Here is a 20682-nt window from a genome sequence, read left to right as displayed (position 1 = left end):
TCTGTTCGTTTTAAGTTTTAATGTCGCTCCTTACTTTCAGTTTAAAAAACTTGTTTTTTTTATTTAATCACGCCAAGACCAAGTCTACTCTCCTTCAAATGCTCAATAACCCTGCCATTAGCTTTGGCTGTCTTCTTTGAAAACAAGTGAAAACCATAGCATTATCTGCAAATTAGTATTTTATCTAAATACAGTTTGATTAAAATTAAGTACAAAAAAGGTACTTGTGTCTTATAGCCACCACGCTCAAGTTCTGTCGAGAAATGAAGTTTGGTTAATGCTAATGAAATAAAAAAATATATGATGAAAATATAATACTTCATCAACAAAATTATGAGACTTAACCAAAATACCAACTAAATATTTAATTAAAATATAGCTACAGTGTAGTTTCCCACTGAACCAAAGCTAATATTGTCTGGTATAAAGACCATGAAAACCGGTTATTTTCTCATGTTCGCGATTCAAGATCTTGAGTGTGGTGGCTATAAGACAAAAGAATCCCCAAAAAATCAATAGCCCGTTATAGCCTCGAATTTGACAGTTAATAATCACATGCAACAGAGCACCATTCCATTTAAAAAACAAAATAAATGACAAAATAAAAAATGATGTGGGCTTCTAATGAGAACCGTAAAAAAAAAACAAAAAAACGAGAAAACCCTCTAAAATCTCCAAGTAAATAATCACAACAGGTGAAGCAATATCTTAGGAACGGCTTAGCGTATTAATTTCAAACTTCTAGGGCATAATGAGGGGGAGGGGGGGGGTTCAACTGACCAAAAAGCAATGAAAGAATACTTCTACTACTATAACTGTTACTACTACTACTAATACAACCACTCCAAATATGACTATTATGCCTCCTACTACTGCTAGGACTAAGGGTATGAAGGTGAAAATTCAGAAACACTGACGGAAAAGTTGAACTAAATCAAAAGACACTCTGGGCATGCAGGTTTTCAAAAAAATTTACGAAAAGGCAACATGTGTACGTTACTACTGCTACTATACCTACTACTACTAAGGCTAAGAGTATTTTAAGGCTATGGGCTTAATTTAGCTCTTTGCTTTTCTTTAAAAACTTCTTTTGTGAAGAATGATTTTTAAAATTAATGAACAGTAAAAGATCACTCTTTAGACAGATGAGATTATAATAAAAATAAAAACGCGACGAAACTAAAATTGAGACATATCAAACTACTTTGCGTTTACAATACTGTTTATTCAGCTATTTTAAACAAACTGACAACTGGGAGTGGCAAATAGAAAAATCCAGTTCTAATATTTTCAAGTAAATTAATTACAAGTATAAGACTTCTAGAGCACACGAAAATTATTTATCGAGTTTTCTTCATAAATGTCTTGTCAATTTCTCTCGCTTGTGACTTTCCTCCTTGCTAAACATGGTAAAAGTTCAGTTTAATAAACTGAGCAAATTTGATTTCTTCTTTCTAAGATAGATGGGCTCCAAGATAATGATGTCTCACATGATTTATAGCTTCATATGTTCATAAGGCTCCATCTTTCTGCAGATAAATCATATTTCTCCTCTTCTTGAGTTTCATTCCTCTTCTGCCACAAATGCAGCACCTTCAACTGCAAAATCATATTTCTCCTCTTCTTGAGGTCCGTTCCTCTTCTGCCACAAATGCAGCACATTCAACTGCAAAATCGTATTTCTCCTATTCTTGAGGTTCATTCCTCTTCTGCCACAAATCTAGCACCTTCAACTGCAAGAAATTTCTTTAGTGTCTACTCGTACAGTCAAATTCAGAGTTTTGGACCGATACCTTCGTGTTCATCAAATAGCCTTGAGGATCGTTCACCATGTATGACAGACAACAAAATTTCGATTTTTTTACTTAAGGAATACGTTTTTGAGACAAAAATGGATTGTAATTCTGGCCGTTTTAGTAAGAAGTAAAACGGATTAGGCCTAGGAACACTCCATGATGGCACAGTGATAGTAATGGGGCTAAGGTCATCCTCGACAGAATTTCCGACGTCTAAATGATGACATGGATTCGATGGATAACCAGTTTGTTGTTGAGACGAAAACGGATTAGACCTCTTACCACGCGTGATTTTAACCTTTGGATAAGACTTTGTATCTAATAGTACAGGGTTTGAAGCGCTTTCTTGCTTATCTTGTTTTAATGTAGGCTCGAATATCTCAACTGATCTTGGCTCTGAAAGACTGCACGATGGCAAAACGATAGCAGCAGGGTTAAAGTCATCCGTCAAAGAGTTCCTAACGTCTGAATGATGACTTGGAGTTGATGGATAAAGAGTTTGCTGTTGAGACAGGAACTGACTAGAACTCTCAACACGGGCGATATTAATCTTTAGATATGAATGCATCTCCAATAGTACAGGGTTTGAAACGCTTTCTTGCTTATCTTGTTTTATTGTAGATCAGGTGACACATTAAATTCAATTGAAACTAAAAGTATAGTATCTGGCTTTGTTACGGAACTTTGGCTATGCAAACAAAACATGAGAAGAAAATGTACTCAGTCTCTAAATCTTTCAAAATTGCAAAATATTGCAATAAAATATATAAAAAATATTGCAAAATTTCAATTTTGTTTATTTATTCTTAATAGCGCTTCATTCGGGCCTTAACCAAAGGTTTAAAGACATTCTTCACTGGGATATTCCCGAAGTGCGGTTGAACTTTTTTGCAAGAATATTCACATATGAGGAACTGAAACCGAAGTTTTAACAAGTATAAGCAAGTAAAAACAAGTTTAACAAGTTCAAACAAGGATACGACACAGAGGTTTGGCACGAAACAGGTTGCTGAGCCAACGAATTAGCTCAGCAACCTGCATTTGTATCATTCATTTGTAGCTAAAAGTGGGACGTGTGTATATTATTTAGAATTTCTACATTTCAGGTGGATGTTCCACCATTTGCACTTGAACCAGTGGATCATTCATCACTGTGGGAGAACAACCGAAGTTTAGATGTAAGTATATTTCTTTTCTGTAAATGTCTATAGATTTGCAGCTAACGCAGTTCAGCTGTGTTTTTCTTTTTGTTTCGTTATGGCAAACCTCCTAAAATGACTTTTTGCCCAATAATGAGGTCTTACAGGGAATCAAATTGAGAGAACAGCTGGCTGGTTGGGGTGGCCGGGTGATCTGGCCCAGCCAGTGACTGGCTCACCAGCAGCATGAAGCTGGCTGATTTGTGCACCATGTGGTTGTATTTTTCTTGAGTAGTAATTTAGGACATGTTTTGACAGAATCACTGACTGAGCTCCATCCCATGCATCTGCTACACTCAAGTTTTTCAGGCAGGATCGTAATTGATTTTAAGTATTTTTATAAGAAACGCTTTGCGTATTTGCACAAGTTTTGTCATATATATATATGTATATATATATATATATATATATATATATATATATATATATATATATATATATATATATATATATATATATATATATATATATATTGCAAAAGAAAAGAGTAAAAATAAGAAAAAATGAAGAAGAGTAAAGACAGATGCAAGGAAAAGAATGCTAACCTTTTTGCTTGGCGAGCATTGGTCCTGAGCCTATTAGTCCTATTTGGGCATTCTATTTTTCAAGGGAACAGCCAAGGGATAATGAGTGTAGTAACTCATTATTTACAGTAGTCATTAGCCACAAACCTCTTGTTTGCGCAAATCGATTTAGAGTATTCCTTCTAACACTGCAACGGCAATGAATTTGAAAGTAACGAAATTGACCGTAGTGCTACTACTACTAAAGACTCACAGCAGCACCAAGCGGCCCGAGGCCAACACAGCTGCGGACGCTCCGCTCGGTTCTGTTTAAAGCTTCACTATTTTTCCTCTCTCAAGAACTTCCGATTTCCTTTAATTGCTTCCTTATGACCTCTTTCTGGCCTATTTAAAGTTGACCTGCTTTTTGCTTGGCCCCAGATGGGTGGCCAAAAAGACCAATCTTTGCGGCAATCTGTCGTGCTTCATGCGTAAAGTGTGTCCTAGCCATCTCAAAGTTTATTTCATTATAGCTTTAGAAGGTAGGATACAAGTATAATTTCGTACAGCTAGTTGTTTGACATCCTCTACTGGGCACGTAAAACTATTCATAGACAGTTCTTCTGGAAGACACTTGGCAAGTATTCCTTTGCCTTTTGAAGTGTTATGTCTTGCAACCTCATTTTACAACTGTCATTATCGTATCTTCCAATATTATAATTCGGTTCGCAGACTTATCTTCTTATTCGTCTAAACTTTTTTCTGTTGTGAAAAAACACCCTGGGTCTTGGCTTATTCTATATTAAAATCATCAACGCATCCGCGACCTTCACTAGTTATACTGCCCAAGCAAGGGTAGCTATCTACTTGATTGATCTTCTTGGTACCCAAAATCACCTCTTCATCTTCACTTATGCCCAGTCTTAGCAACTTGGTCTTCTTAACATTAGTTTTCAAACTTATTCTTGTACCCTGAATTCTCAACACCTTCAAAAATTCATTGATTTTGCTAATATATTTGTTCAGCGCACTCAAATCATCCAAATAATCTAATTCTAGGAAACTTTAACCTCCCCATTTGATCAGGGTGAAGCTAAGGTTTTGAGTTCGGAGGGGGGTATATAAAGAATGTGCCAACAAATCAACCAGTTTGCTGACAGTTATAGACGCATAAGCTAAATTAAGACGCCCAAGACGCCTAAAGTTCCAAGGTGTTGGCACTGCGTGCCGACGCCTTAGAACCCCTGGGGGGGGAGCTACCTTACTCTTCTGCATAACATTATTCACTTTATTCAAGTTATCTGGTACTGACTAAAACTCTTCTTTTGGCTGAATCAGATGCCTGTTCATAATTCATAAAATTGAGGACTTGAATAAGATGATTCAGACACTTCTCGATTATCAATCTTAAGAATAAAAGTTTTGTATACACATCCTCTCCCTTTCCTAAAATCACATTGTTTTCTCTTAAAACTTTATCTATAACATTTCATAGTCTAATAAGTATCATTATGCTAAGTAATTGGCTTCCTACAGAAACCTAGCTATCACATTTGTAATGACAACACCCACTCTTATCACGCTTCTTATAAAGGAGTCTAAGTAAAGTTTTCATGAAATCACTTGGTACTTCCTCTTTCTCGAAAATTATATTCATAATCTTTGGTGATGTATTTCTGACTTCACTGCCACCGCATTTCAGTGACTCCGCGCTATCATCACCTGAGCTATCCGCGCTATCAGCAACTCTTCACAAAGTAAATCTTCTTTTACTTCCAAATCGTAAAAAAATTCATTCTTTACCATACCATTTCCTGCAGCTTTATTACGGTTTAACTCACTCTTAAAAATGTTCTCCCTTTCTCTTTTTAACCCTTTCCTGATCACTAATTCAGAACGCATTCACATCTTTAACTGTGACAAGTCCAGACCGACTACTTCCCCACAATTGCCTAACATGCCTACACAATATTTTACTATTGCGCCAAAAATTAACCAAAAAAACGGGTTTTAATTTTAATAAAGCAGTGAAACAATAAATAAAACCAAATAAATACTTTAATTAAAAAATATTCCGAATATTTCGGCCCCACATCCGGGAGCCTTTCTCAATGAAAAAAAAAAACAACGAAAAAACGATTTTTTTTTATAATACATATAAATACAACAACAAAACACACGAAGAAGAAAAAAACCAATATAAATAAACCATTAAGAAACAAAATCACATATTAAACAAAACTCCCAGCACTGGCGTTTTAACGCAAGAAATAAAAGCGAATGACTATTTTGATACCATGTGTCACTCTGCTCATACAATCCGTGTATACATGGAAATATATCAAAAGTTAAGACTATTTTTACTTGAATAAACAAATAAGGTCACCTCACCCTAGGTTCTTAACCCCTAATTAAATTTCACAGGTTAAACAGCCAATTCTTGAATTAAAAATTGAATGGATTTTTTTGGTTGCTAGTCTAGCTGCAGTCCATTGACTTTCCCCAGCCTTCACCTCATTCTGGCCTTTGTCCGCAAGGTTATCATTTGTTTCAGGACAAGTATTAAAATCAGTACTGGTTGAATACTGCTTTTTAATTAAACTGCTTTTTAATTAAACTATTATAAATTGAATTTATCCTAAAATTCCCTTCATCTTTATTGATACTAATACCCCATAGATAATCGTATCAATAGAGATGAAGGGTATTTTAGGATAAATCCCATTTATAATAGTTTAATTAAAAAGCAGTTAAAATTTTCAACCAGTACTGATTTTAATAATTATCCTGGATTGTGAGATTTAATTAGGGGTTATGAACCTGGGGTTAGGTGACCTTTTTTCTCTTTTTTTTGTTTGTTCGTAAAGTCTTCACTTTTGATAGATTTCCGTTTATACACTGATTGTAAGAGGAGAGTGACACATGGTATAAATATAGACATTCGCTTTTGTTTCTTGCGTTAAATTGCCAATGCTGGAAGTTTTGTTTAATATTGGAATTTGTTTCTTACTTATTTATTTGTATTTGTTTTTTTTTTCTTCTTTGTATGTTTAGTTGTTGTATTTCTATGTGTGCTATTTAAAAACAAAAACCGTTTTTTCGTTGTTTCTTTTTTCTTTCCCATTGAGAAAGGCTCCCGGATGTGGGACCGAAATATTTGGAATATTTTTAATTAAAGTGTTTATTTTTTTTTATTTATTGTTTCACCGCTTTATTAAAATTAAAACCCGTTTTTTCTTTCTTAATTTTTCGTAAATGGAAAAGAAGTGTGGTCTAAGAAATAATTTACTATTACGCCAACTGGCTGTATCTTACAGATCCTCGGCAATTTGATGAATGGTCTCCATTTTACATCTCCTTAGTTCATGTTCCTATTTTAACGCCTTCTCTACTTCCCTTACCTCATATTCTCATATGATCTGTCACCCAAAAACTTCTTGTCATCTTTTTTACCAAGCTTTAAGCGTTTACATTAATATGCTTGACAGGTAACTTTCCTCCTTAAGGCACCTTTTGCTACTTCACAAACTATTGTCCCAAAAATTTTCCGTCCGTCTTCTACATTGCCAAATTTCAAACTCTCCGGTATTACATTCAACTTTTTCTGGAAAGTTATGGGGGGCTCCCACGGCGTCAATAAAGTTTGTCATGAAAATACGAACCAGAAAGTTTGTCCCGCTCACACAAGGATTTTGTCTTTTTGACTTAACAGCAGTTTTTCATAGAAAGTAACTGAAATACTCAGACATGGAGCTGAGAAAACCATCTTTTTAAACATTTTTTCCTTTTAGAATGAAAATATTTTTTGTTTCTTTTACCAAGCTAAATATTTAAACAAGTATACACGATTAAGTTCATAGACTCTAACTTGTGTGATGACTAACTAACACTTTTAGCACGTCTGCTACCATTGCCTGAACTTTGCAGACATTCTTCAAAAGTTTAAATAGAGTTTGACTTCTTTCCGGCCGTAATAATGTCAATAATGATATGCGAGGAAAACAGTTTATTAACTTTGTGGACAGCTTCATTAACTCTATTGACGCCGTGGGAGCCACGCTTTACTCTCAAATTCTCATTCTTGAGTGTAATCCACCTGACACCATTTTTAGGAGTTACGGGCTATCATGTTTCTTAGAACGGGAAATGATCGTCTTTTACTAGGTTGCCGCTACCGCGGCAACCCTGATAACGTCATAACTTTTCGAGATGCTTACATGAAAACCAAAGGTAAAAGATTGTTATACATAAAATACGCTAAAATGTAATAAACAAATTCTATTACATGGAGAAATTTGAAATTTTTAAGATTGAGAATGAAATCAGTGGCTGTCTTCAAATCGAAAGTTGTCCTTGAATTATTATAATTATAAAATACCCTAGGATTACGACATGCTCTCAATTTTCGTTTAAAAAAATTGGGGTATTGAATACTCCCCAATGCAAATTTAATCAAAACGATTTAAACAATTATATTACAAACCCAGTAGACAATACAGTGAACATGTTACATTAAGAACTTTAAGGTTAGCTGCCAAAAAGGCAGGATTTAGCATTGAAAGCGTGTTCTTAATTATTTTGATTTCACTTGGATGAATTGCCTCGTTTCCCATCACTTTATCTATCAGTCTTGGTTGACCTCTGTTGAAGTGAGGATTCTAGAACTGCTTTAAAAAAATTAAATTTTTGGTTTTAATTGTAGTATTTTAATTTAAGTTTCTTTTGTATTTGTGTTTTGCTGAAGACGTCCCTTCGATATAGGGTCGAAAAATTCATTTAAGGTTACCATTGTTTGACGAAAAAAAATCCCTATTGTTCTACTTGTTGTTTGTGTTTATGATGGAAAGGCAGTGTGTTCTTCGTCGCTAATTATATAAAAAAAAAAAATTCTAGGTGGCAGGTTTTGTTTTAATTTTTAGTGAATTTGGAGATAAAACCTTTTCTTATTTCATCCACGCTTTTTATTTCTTTCAATAAAAAATCTTTTCTCACAAAACTTCTTGCCGAGACCTAACTATGTTTCAAACAGCTCATAACCATACCGTGATTTGTACGTAAAGAAGGCCATAACTGAAGGATTTTCTGGAGATTTGTTCCTTGATCCTCCAACTAGAAAAGTTCATTAAATGCGTTTAAAATAAGATGATCAAGAACATAAGAACGAAAACTTATTTTTTATTACATAAAATTTCGGTTGAATCGACTTCGAATCCTTTAAAGTCTAGGCCAGGATTGGATTCCCGTAATGAGCTTGAAACAGAAATTGTCTTGTATTCAGAGTCTACACAACTTAGATCTAAAGAATTGACTACATTTGGAACATAGATGGGACTACTGCATTTATTTAAAACATGATCCCAGTCGGTACCCTCAAAGTAAAAATGCCTCTTTACTTCCTCTGCATCATCAGTACTAGAACCAAGCCTGTTCAAAGGATTTTTCTCTAATAGTCGCAAAATAAAGATTTTAGTACGTTGTGGCAAGTTATCATCAAGATAAGGTTCACTGTGTAATATCTTTTCATGATTATTATGCCTATTTAAGTCGTCAAATGGAGGTATACCAAACAGCAGTTCATAAGTTACTATACCCAAGGACCACCAGTCAACTGTGCGACTACACGGTTTTTTGGATATTATTTCAGGAGGCATGAATTGCCAAGTTCCACGGAAAGTTTTTGTAGTTTTTCTATCTGACATTTCCTTGCTTAACCCAAAATCTGTTAGTTTGATATGCCCCAAGTTGTCTAATAAAATGTTTTCTGGTTTTAAATCTATATATATGATGTTATGACTGTGTAGATATCCCAGAGCCAAAGTAAGCTCAGTGGCATAAAACCGTACCTCGCTATCGCTGAACCTTTTTCTTTTACAAAGATGATAAAAGAGATCGCCGCCATTAATGAATTCAGTTACGAAAAACAATTTGTCCGTGGTTTGAAAGCAGAATTTCAACGATACCAGAAATGGATGTCCTCATTTTTCCTGGTGTTCCTGGTGTAACATTTTTCCTGGTGTAACCAGTTTCTCTTTTTATTTTCTTTTTGTCCAGAACCTTGACAGCGTAGAACTGTTGATCATGGTTGTATCTAGCCAATAAGACGTCTCCATAGCTTCCCTTTCCTACTACAGAATGAAATTCAAATTCTTGAGGTGACATACTTTTGTTTCTTGACATTTTTATGATTAGGATGTATTGTCTCCAATGTATTGGTGCTGCCAACATGAGTATGTGCTTTGGCTTTCCCCAATACATAAATAAGATAATACCTTTCCCCATGTTTAATAGCCTAAAAAAAATTTTAATTTATTGGCAATGAAATTGCATCTGGTAGAATTGTTTAGGTAATACAGTAGAACGAGAGGAAAGGGGGCAATTATTCAAAGGTTTTTGGTGACTAAACAGTTCAATTAGGAGACATAAAGCTCGTAACGTCATTATGTTGGCATTGATTTTAGAGATGGCTCAAATGCGGATAAAATGCAAATGTACAGTTCCAACATTTGCACAGAATTGAAAAATTTGCGCTGCAACAAGCTTAAAAACCAAAAAGTTGAGGGTTCTATTAAAAGAAAAGACATGTTTAAAAAATGGTCAACTTGCATTATCTGCTGCCCTTACCCCTGACACCGCAGGGGGTAAGAAGTGTGCCATCACCAGATGCCAATTTAATGGATCTTTTGACTCAAACATTTCGTGGTAACGAATTGTAAGTAAGGAGCGGTGCGGCTTAATAGTAACCGAAACTGTAAGAAACAATAGACATATCAAAAGAATCAAATTTTGATGCTTATTCAAAATATATAAAATTCATGAAGTTTAATGTTTCCCGTCGAAAGTTACGAGCCTGAAAAAATTTGCCTAATTTTTTAAAAAGGGGAGGACCCCTAAGAAATCAAGTAATTTAAATGAAAATCACACCATCAGATTCAGAACATCAGAGAATTCTACTGTAGAGGTTTCAAGCTCCTATATACAAAAATGTGGAATTTTGAATTTTTTGCCAGAAGCAAGATCACGGATGCGTTTTTATTTGATGTTTTTTTCCTTTTTTTCAAGGGGGTGATCGTATCGAACCATTAATCCTAGAAGATCGGGAGAGGGCTCATTTGATCGGAAATCAAAAGATCTAGTGTCCTTTTTTAAGTGACCAAAAATACCCCCCCCCCCTTTTTACCCAAAATTGCCCATCAAAATTTTGAGATAGCCATTTTCTTCAGCATGGTCGAAACATCTAATAAGACCCCCAACATTCCCCGGGGATGGGTTGCAAGCTATGAACTTTGCCCATTGCTTACATATAGTATTGGCTATTGGGAAGTATAAAGATATTTTTGCGGGGGGGGGGGGCTTCTGGTGGGGATGCTTACGTTGAAGGATCTTTCCATAAAGAAGTTTTCGTGGGGAAGGGAATTTTCCATGGGAGGAGGGCTGGATTTCCCAGCATTAATTAAAAAACCATCAGAAATAATAAAAACACCTTTTTTCAACTGAAAGTAAGGAGCGTCATTAAAAATTAAAACGAACAGAAATTATTACGTATATGATGGAGTCATCCCCTCTTCAGTACCTCGCTCTTTACGCTAAAGTGAATTTGTAAAAAGGTTATTATTCTAATTAAACGGTCCTTGTGTATCACTAGTCATTCTTACATAATTGGAACAAAAGGTCAAACTTTAGCGTAAAGTGTGAGGTACTGAGGAGGGAGCAACCCCACATATACGTAATAATTGCTGTTCGTTTTGTTTTCCTTACTGAAGGAGAACTCTTCTCCTTACGTTTTAAGTTCTCCTTACGTTCCGATGTTGCTCCTTGCTTTCAGTTCAAAAAACCTGTTTTGTTTTTATTAATTCCGAACAAAAACACATGGTAGCTTCTTTGCTCTTTTTTTAGGCAGGGTTATTGCACTAACTAACATTAGATAAACATTATTTTGCCCCCACCAGGAAATTGGAAGCTCCTTGTCCATGCCTTATTAAGCATGCCAAAGGAGGCTCATAAAGCTGCTGGGAAGGGCTGGACGGTAGCATTTCAAACAGTTCGTGGTAACGAATTGGAAGTAAGGTGCGACCCGGCTCAATACTAACTGAAATTCTAAAAAAGGGAATTTTGGCACCAGGAGATAGATTAAAAAATTGGCTTATTATCCTGATTTCAAATATATAAGTTTCAATAAGTTTAGTCTTACCCATTAAAGGCTACGAGCCTGAGAAAATTTGCCTGATTTTCAAAAAAAGGTGAAACACCCTCTAAAAGTCATACAATCTTAATGATAATCATACCATCCAATTCAGCGTATCAGAAAACCCTACTGTAGAGGTTTCAAGCTTCTATCTGCAGAAATGTGGAATTTTTTTTTGCCAGAGGCGTGATTGTTTGTTTTTTGCTTTTTTTGTTTTTTTCACAGGGGTGATCTTGTTGACCCAGTGATCCTAAAATTTAGTGAAAGGGCTCATTCGAACAGAAATTAAAAGTTCTAGTGCCCTTTTTAAGTGACCCAAAAGATTGGAGGGCAACTAGGCCCCCTCCCAGCCCTTTCCCACAAAATCGTCCGATCGAAATTTCGAGACAGCCATTTTGTTCATTATAATTGAAATGCCCAATCAAGTAACATGAACCCCCCCCCCCCCACAACCCAAGGAGAAAGGTCTTTAAGTAATAAAATTTCCCCATTGTTTACGCATAGTATTGGTTATTGGGAAGTATGTATACATTTTCGAATGGGGGGGGGGTGAATTTTCAGCTGGGGTGCTTTCCACGGGGGAAGTTTCCAGGGAGTGAACTTGTCAGGGGAAATTATACTTCAGGGGAATTTGCCAGAATCCCTAAATAAAATTATTTTTATGTGTCTTGCTTTCTCTTTTTTGTCTCAATTTTACGCGTGGAGTTGTAAAGGTAATTGTCCAGGGTAAATTTTCATCGGGATTGAATTGTCTAGAGGATACTTCCGTGGGAAGGGGGTTTCTCCGTGGAGGTGGGGCCAGATTTTCTGGTATCATCTAAAAAATGATCAGAAATTAAAATAAAAAAATAAGTTTTTCAGCTGAAAGTAATGAGCAACATTAAAACATAAATCGAACAGAAATTATTACGTGTATGAAGGAGATTCCCTACCTCCTCAACACCTCGCTCTTTATTCTAAAGCTTAAATTTTGTCCCAATTCCTTAAGAACGACTCCTGGAAGACAAGGGTCGATAAGAAGCTTTTTAAAAAGTACTAAAAAATTTAGCGTAAAGAGCGAGGTGATGAGGAGGGGGGCAATCCCCCTCATATACGTAATGATTTCTGTTCGTTTTAAGTTTCAATATTACTCCCTACTTTCAGTTGAAAAAACTTTTTTTTATATTTAATCTTAAATAAAAAAGGCCGTATTTTCTCAATATGGGCAATTTCAAACAAGGATTTTTTTTTAGACTTCGCTTATTTTGAGCGGTTTTATCGTAGTTTATTCAAGTTTGAAATGTTGTCTCAGTATTTGAAACATTTTTAGAATAAAATATAGGGAGTTACTTGCCATAGAGGTTTAAGAGATGCAAGCAACTCTATTTTCCATAGAAGTGAAATCTCATTTAATATGTTATTTGATCGAGCCTCATTTAAATATTTGCCCAGAATATGATAGTTTTTGTATGAAAAGACCAGCTTATTATTCGCATTCTAACACTATTGAAGCACTATAAGGAAGTGAAATGCTTTATATGTCCCTCCTTACGATTATGTTAGAGGAACTTGGTTTCCCCACAAATGTGTACACGAGCATACTTGGAGATCTCCTGGTGGAATTAAGTGTTACCCGATCGGACATATCTCCATTAATCGAAGAAGACGACGGTTTATTGAAAACTTGAGGACTTACAGTGACGCTGACTGTTACAGGACCACCAGCTTGTTGTTGCCAAATGTAAAGTGAATCTGAAAGTTAAGATCGAGCTTCAGAATACGGTAAAGAAATTTTTTGTGCACAAGCAACTGATAAAGTGTTGAGACGTCCGTCAGGCGTCGAAGCTTGAAGCAATTCATCTGAAACTATGTTAGAGAGATAGCAGTAAAAATTGGGCACAGGAAACCGAAGAAATATGAATGGATCAGAGACTACACGGAGGTTTTTTTTTTTTATCAAGGAAATAAACGTTGTCAAAAGTCTCATTGATAAACAATTGTCTTGTCAGCATTGTGATAATTTAAAACAGCAGAATAAAAGTGTACGCAAGTAAGTTAAGAAAGCTACTGTGTGTGACGAGCGACAGGACATTGAAAACCTGGCTGAAGCGGCCGTACAGGCTGCTACTCGGGAACAGTAGAAAGGTATATATGCTGAAAAAGCAAATCGTCAGCGTTCAGCCGCACTATTGCCTAAAGATGGGTGATTACTTACCTGCCAGGAAAATGTAAGCAAAGGGCGGAGTAGTACTTAAGCGGTGTATTAACCCAGCCAGTTCCTTAGTAACAGATTAACATTTTGGTTATGCCTCTATTTAACCTCGGTATTAGCTCTAGTACCATCCTCTGAGAAGCGGTCGATGTTGCTTTAAGAAATCTAAAAAATTGAAAAGCTGCCGGTTATGATGATATTCCGCTAGAGCTGTTTAAACATGATAAAAAGGCAGTGGGAGAACCCCCTTCTCAGCTTCTGACTAAAAATATAGACTGACGGTGCAGTACTTTGAGATTGGAAAAAAGGCGCTATTGTTAAACTATTTAAGAAAGGGAAACGGTAGGTATGTGATAACTGAAGAGGAATTACTTTTCAGTCCGCTGGCAAGCAATATACTCTGTCAGATTGTATTAAACAGAATGCAGCGGCAAGTTAAGGAGGTGCTAAGGGATAACAGCTTGGTTTCTGTCCAAATCTGTCCTGCTGTTCGGACTTCAAGTATTACTCGAAGAAGCAAACGAAAGGCAAGTGGAGACATTGCTCGTCTCTTTTGACTTTTTGAAAGCTCTTGATTCGGTTCATTATCGGACCACGTGGAAAATATTGTTGCATTATGGAAGTCCCATGAAAATTGTAAATATGATTAAATCTCTTTATGAGGAACTTCTGTGTGTAGTACAAACGGAGAATGGCTTGTCTGATTTGTTCTCATTTAAAAATGCTGTCTAATGCAGGCGTGTGTATTGTCCCCGACGCTCTTCGCTATGTTTATTGATTTTGTCTTAAGAACATGCCATTTTCTTGGAGGAATTGAACTGCATCTTGAACAGTGACTCCACGATGATGATTTTGCAGCCAATTTAGCCTTGCTGTCGCACTTTCAAGAAGATATGCAGAAAAATATAGATGGACTAGGAAATAAAGTTTCCCCACTTGTCGACAGATCAATGGCAGCTAAACAAACTGCTACTACTAACAACTCACCGCAGCAACAAGTTGCCTGAGGCCAACAAGTTGCCACACAGCTTTGCAAACTCCTCCATCCCAATCTATTCAAAGCATCCCTCCTTACACCCTCCCAGGAAGTTTTCATTATCTTTCTGTAACACATCCTCCCACCCCAACCGCGTACAACCTGATTCCCCTTCAGCCCTTGACGGTTGACCGAAAAGAACAACCTTCGGCAATCCGTCATCCTTTGTCCGCAGAACGTGCCCAAGTCATCTCAATCTTTCTCTAATTATAAACCTAGATTTCGTAAAGCCTAGTGTTTGAAATATGATCACGTTAGCCGGGTACCCAGAATAATCCGTAGGCAATTTCTCTGGAAAACATTTAACACATCTTCATCCACTTTTCCGTGCGCCCATCCTTAAGAACCATATTTGACCATTGTCATCACTGTAGCTTCCAATATTCTTATCTTGGTTTGCAGGCTTATCTTCCTATTCTTCCAGACTTTTTTAAACTGTGAAAAAACAACCTGAGCCTTGGCTATTCTACTTTTATCATCTTCATTGCTCCCACCGTCTTTACTAATTATTAAATAAAAAAAACAAGTTTTTTAAACTGAAAGTAAGGAGCGACAGTAAAATTTAAAATGAATAGGAAGTATTCCTTATATGAAAGGGGCTGTCCCCTTCTCAACGCCTCGCCCTTTACGCTAAAGTTTTTTATTGTTTTAAAAAATAAAGTTGTGAGACAGAGTCAAACTTTAGCGTAAAGAGCGAGGCGTTGAGGAGGGGACAGCCCCTTTCATATACGGAATAATTTCTGTTCGTTTTAAGTTTTAATGTCGCTCCTTACTTTCAGTTTAAAAAACTTGTTTTTTTTATTTAATTTCTGATCGTTTTTTAGTTAATTCAGCTTTTGTTTTTGCTAGCCGGCAATGAATAAGTAAACAAAATTTGCATAAAAATTTTACTTTTCTTTTGCTAAATGGCTGTCTCTAAATTTGGTTCTGACGTAATTTACAAATTAAATTACGTAACGAACTTCTATATTCGTATATTTTTCTTCTGGCAAAAACCACAAAGTTGCAGATTTTTGCAGAGCACAGATTTTTGCAGAGCAACAGCACAGCAAATTTATTTTTGCGTTGTAATATTGCTGTTGCAGTTGTACAAAAGAACAAGCTGCACCTTCGCCCTCTACCTTAGAAGCAAAATATAACTATTTTAAATATTTTTTTTTTTAGTTATTTTGTGTTAAAAAAAAAATTTTATTTTATGTTAAAATGTCACAGCTGTTCAATTTATTCTGACTAATATCAGTGGAAATGTTTGAACCAGTGATCTCTCGATATGATGTTAACTGGTCTAAGCTATAGCTGTTAGGACTTTTAATAAGGCTTCCTATTGTAATCATACGGTCCTTGTGTTTAAGTAGCCGTTCTTAAAAAATGGGACAAACAGCAGAAATATAACATAAACAGCAAGGTATTGAAGAGGAGGCAACCCTTCATATACGGAATAATTTCTGTTCGGTTTGATATACGTATATGAGGGGGTTCCCCCCTGGTCTTTACGCTAAAATCACAAAGGCCGTCTAATTAGAATAAAAAGATCTTTTGAAAGTACTAAGAAAAACTTTACCGTAAAGAGCGAGGTATTGACGATAGGGTGAACCCCCTAATATATGTAATAATTTCTGTTAGCATAAGTTTTTCATGTTCTTCCTTACTTTCAGTTGCAGAAACGTTTTTTTTTTTTAATTTAATTTCTGATTGTTTTAAAATAATGCTGGTAAATCTGGTACCCCCTTCGTGAAAAATTCCCTTCCCCATGCAAAATTCCTCTATGGAAAGATCATTCCATGTAAACCCCTCCCCCAGCCCCCCTCCGCCTACCAGAAAAAATCCTCCCGGAAAATATATGTGTACTTCGCAATAACCTATACTATATGTAAACAATAGGCCCTGCCCCTCCCCCAGCCAATCCCGTTTTATAGAGTTTCGGTTATGAAGGGGGCTGTCCCCTCCTCAACGCCTCGCTCTTTACGCTAAAGTTTTTTTATTGTTTAAAAAAATAGAGTTGTGAGAAAGTCAAACTTTAGCGTAAAGAGCGAGGCGTTGAGAGGGGACAGCCCCCTTCATATAAGGAATAATTTCTGTTCGTTTTAAGTTTTTACGTCGTTCCTTACTTTCAGTAAAAAAAAACTTGTTTTTTTATTTAATTTTTGAACGTTTTTGAATTAATGCAGGTTTTTATTTTGGCTCACCGTACATGAATAATTAAAACAAAATTTGCATATTATATTTGGTTAAATGGCTTTCTCGAAACTTATTTAATTTTATTTACGAACGTTTTCATTAGTAATAAATATACGTAACTTAGAATTAACTTACGTAACGAACTTCTATATTCATAAATTTTTAACACGTATATTAGGGGGTTCGCCCCCTAGTCAATACCCTTCTCTTTAAACTATAGTTTGAATTTTTTTTCCAGTTCTTTAAAAATGACCTCTTATTCACAATCAGTTGATCAGTTGAAAAACTTGTTTTTTTTTATTTAATTACTGTTCTTTTTATTTAATAATGCTGGGAAATCCGGCGGCCCCTTCATAGCACTGTCCCTTCCCCCATGAAAACTTCCTTCATGGCAAGATCCTTCCATATGGGCCCCGGCCCGCTCCATCCCCCCCCGACCCGCCCCAAACTCCGCGGAAAAAGGCGGTAGACGTCCCAATAACCAATACTATATGTTAACATTGAGTAAAGCTCATAACTTTCAGCCCTCCCCCTGGGGACTTTGGGGGATCAAGTCATCCTAAAAGACATTTTTATTATATTTTTGACAATGCTGAACAAAATGGCTATCTCAAAATTTTGATCGGGTGACTTTGAGAAAAAATGAGCGTGGGAAGGGACATATTTGCCCTCTATTTTTTTTGGTCGCTTAAAAACGGCACTATAACTTTTAATTTCCGTGCGAACGAGCCCTCTAGTTATATTTTATGACCCCTGGGTCGATACGATCACCCCTGGGAAAAAAAAAACAAACAAATAAACACGCATCCGTGATCTTTCTTCTGGCAAAAAATGGAAAATTCCACATTTTTGTAGATAGGAGCTTGAAACCTCTACAGTAGGGTTCTCTGATACGCTGAATATGATAGTGTGATTTTTATTAAGGTTCTATAACTTTTAGGGGGTCTTTCTGTCTTTTTTCGAAAATCAGCCAAATGTTCTCAGGCACGTAGCTTTTGATGGGTAAGATTAAACTTGATGAAACTTATATATTTGAAATCAGAATTAAAATCTGATTCTTTTGATGTATCTATTGGTATCAAAATCCCGTTTATTAGAGTTTCGGTTACTATTCAGCCGGGTCGCTCCTTAATTACAGTTCGTTACCACGAACTGTTTGATACTACTAAGGTAAGTGAAGCTGTCCACCTGATCATTCTTTTCGTTACCCAACGTCACCTGATCATCTTCAATTATTCCTTCCCGTTTCATTTCTTGCTCCCCGTTTTTCCTCCCCGTTTCGTTTCTTGCTCTTCCATTGCTTTTCCTGTGCTCCTTAAGACTAAGTCTATCAAAATGATCCATATAAAGGGGTATAGAACACAACCCTGCTTAACTCCTGATTTAATACGAAACCAGCTGCTAACCCCATTTCCTACCTTAACCGCAGCAGTGTTATTCTCGTACACAGCACTAATCACTTTAAGGCATTTGTCGGGTATACTATATAAGGATAAGACCTTCGCTAAAGCTCTTCCATCAAGAGAATCGGAAGCCTGCTCAAAATCTATGAAACTAAGAACTTAAATTTTTTTACAACTCAGACACTTTTCAGTTATTAACCTAAGACTAATGCCTCGATAATTACCACACTCACTCTTATCACCTCTCTTATATATTGGTTTAATTAGGGTTTTCCTAAAATCGCTATGCACTTCCCCTTCAAAAAAATCATATTCATAATCTTCAGTAACTTATTTCTAAGCTAAGAGCCATCATATTTAAGACGCTCATTTACCACAGTATCAGCACCTGGGGCCTTATTATTTTTAATCCTTTTAGTACTTTTGCTAATTCTTCCTCATAAAATAAATCATCCTTCACATCCAAGGTATCACAAGCTTTTTCATTTTCCTTTATATTTTTTCCTTCAACACTATCTCGGTTTATTACATTCTCAAAATCTTCCGCCCATCTCTCTTTAACTCTTTCCTTATCACAATAAATCTAGGGGGCAACTGTACTCCTCTTCCTCCCTCCAATTGATTTTTTGCTTGGGAGCCACTCAGGTCAGGCGTGAGTCACATCCAAATGTATTATAACCATATAACGTTAAACATGACAATACATCTTTAACTAACATTAACTACAGTGAAGCGGGTATTAGACTCTCCTCTAGAGAACGAGGATCGAAGACCAAGTCGCTTTCGGGTTACGATTTAAAATTGGTGGGGAAAGCTTTTCAGGGAGTTTTTTTTTTTTAAGGGAACCCAGATATATACAATACCTTATATATACAATGCGTAATCTTTTTCATACTAAAAGTATTCCTATAATGAGAAGGGAGCAGTTCCAGCCGTGTAAACCATAATGCACGCTTATTCCACATATATTCCTCCACATGTTTATTTGCAAGGTGATAAACCCCTCTCCTCATTGACAGAAGGACATGTCACAGAGAGTTTGCCTAGAAATGCATAAGAAACATTTCACCTAGATATGCATCAGAAACATTTCACCTAGAAATGCACTTTTTGAGCCTTTGGGTACCCTATCGGCGCAGATGATTTTGAAAATGAGAGACTATATGCACAGTTTTTTGCTAGTTCCAAAGGGATTGGCCATCTCACAATTTTTGTTTAATACTGTCGTTAGCCTACTCAGGTTGAAATTGCCGTTTGTGGCATAAGATTCCAAAAAATGTCACTTTTTTGTGGCACAATCTAAAGCTAGTATGCTATGTATGCACATTTAATGTAATTAATTTAAATAACTTTTGCGCCAAATCAGGTTTTTCAAAGAAAAGTGAAGAGCTCCATTAAGCCAAAAATGAGCAGAAATAAAGTCAAATAATCCTCCAAGCGTAAAACTACCACGAATCACTATCAATAAATAAATAAACTCAAAACGTGAACAGAAATTGCGATAAATAGCTGAGTCAAACTCAAAACGAGCAAAAATAAACATGAATAGGGCTGATAAACCCCATGCCTTCTCAAGACTAGGACATAATTTGTGCTTTACTGAAAGAAAAAAAAAAGAATGACCGTGGATTGTCAGTTTAATTGACATATACTGATATTACTCCTTGTAAGTTTGGATAATTTTTTATTTATGAAAGAAAAAAAAAGGTGAAAATATTTAAAATGTTTTTTTTTTTTTGCATTAAAGCGCAGATTATGTTCTGGTCTTGCGAAGGCATGTTGGTTATCAGCCCTAATCATGTTAATTTTATCCTTTTCTTTAATAGCAGTAGAATTAATTGCAGTAGCCTAAGCTTTATTGGCAGCAGTAGTAGTAGAAGTAGTAATAATAGTTACAGTAATTGTAGTATGAATAGAAGCAGTAGCATTAGGATGCAAATATTTTCTTTTGGTTAGTTCAACATTCCTCACAACAAGCCCTTTTAGTTTCAACTACACACACCAGACTGCTCGTAAGATATTTCTGTTGCGCCCTTTTGACTGCGTGCATACAGACAGTGTGTTGTGATTCAGTTCACCTTCCCCCTCAAAATTCTCTGGAAAATTTCACTTTAATAACCTTAAGCATAGCTGTAATAGTAGGCACAGGAGTAATGTCGATGTTACTAGTAATAGTATTAACATATTGCCTTTT

The 20682-nt window shown here is 36.0% G+C and overlaps 1 protein-coding gene across 3 annotated transcripts in view; it reads left to right on the top strand.

Moving 5' to 3' along the window:
• Positions 1-20682, top strand: part of LOC148950095 (ral GTPase-activating protein subunit alpha-1) — a 246939-nt gene that overhangs the window by 59035 nt on the left and 167222 nt on the right. For all 3 annotated transcript variants that reach the window (XM_089092126.1, XM_089092128.1, XM_089092125.1), the window contains exon 10: positions 2903-2974. In XM_089092126.1, coding sequence (XP_088948252.1) covers positions 2903-2974 — 72 coding nt within the window. The remainder of the gene's footprint in view (positions 1-2902; positions 2975-20682) is intronic.

The sequence above is a fragment of the Artemia sp. Qi Xiang Cuo genome, chromosome 7 (genome assembly GCF_049724085.1).
Source record: "Artemia sp. Qi Xiang Cuo chromosome 7, ASM4972408v1, whole genome shotgun sequence".
Classification (NCBI taxonomy): domain Eukaryota; kingdom Metazoa; phylum Arthropoda; class Branchiopoda; order Anostraca; family Artemiidae; genus Artemia; species Artemia sp. Qi Xiang Cuo.
The sequence above is the reverse complement of the archived record's forward strand: the minus strand, read 5'-3'. Positions and strand labels throughout refer to the sequence as shown.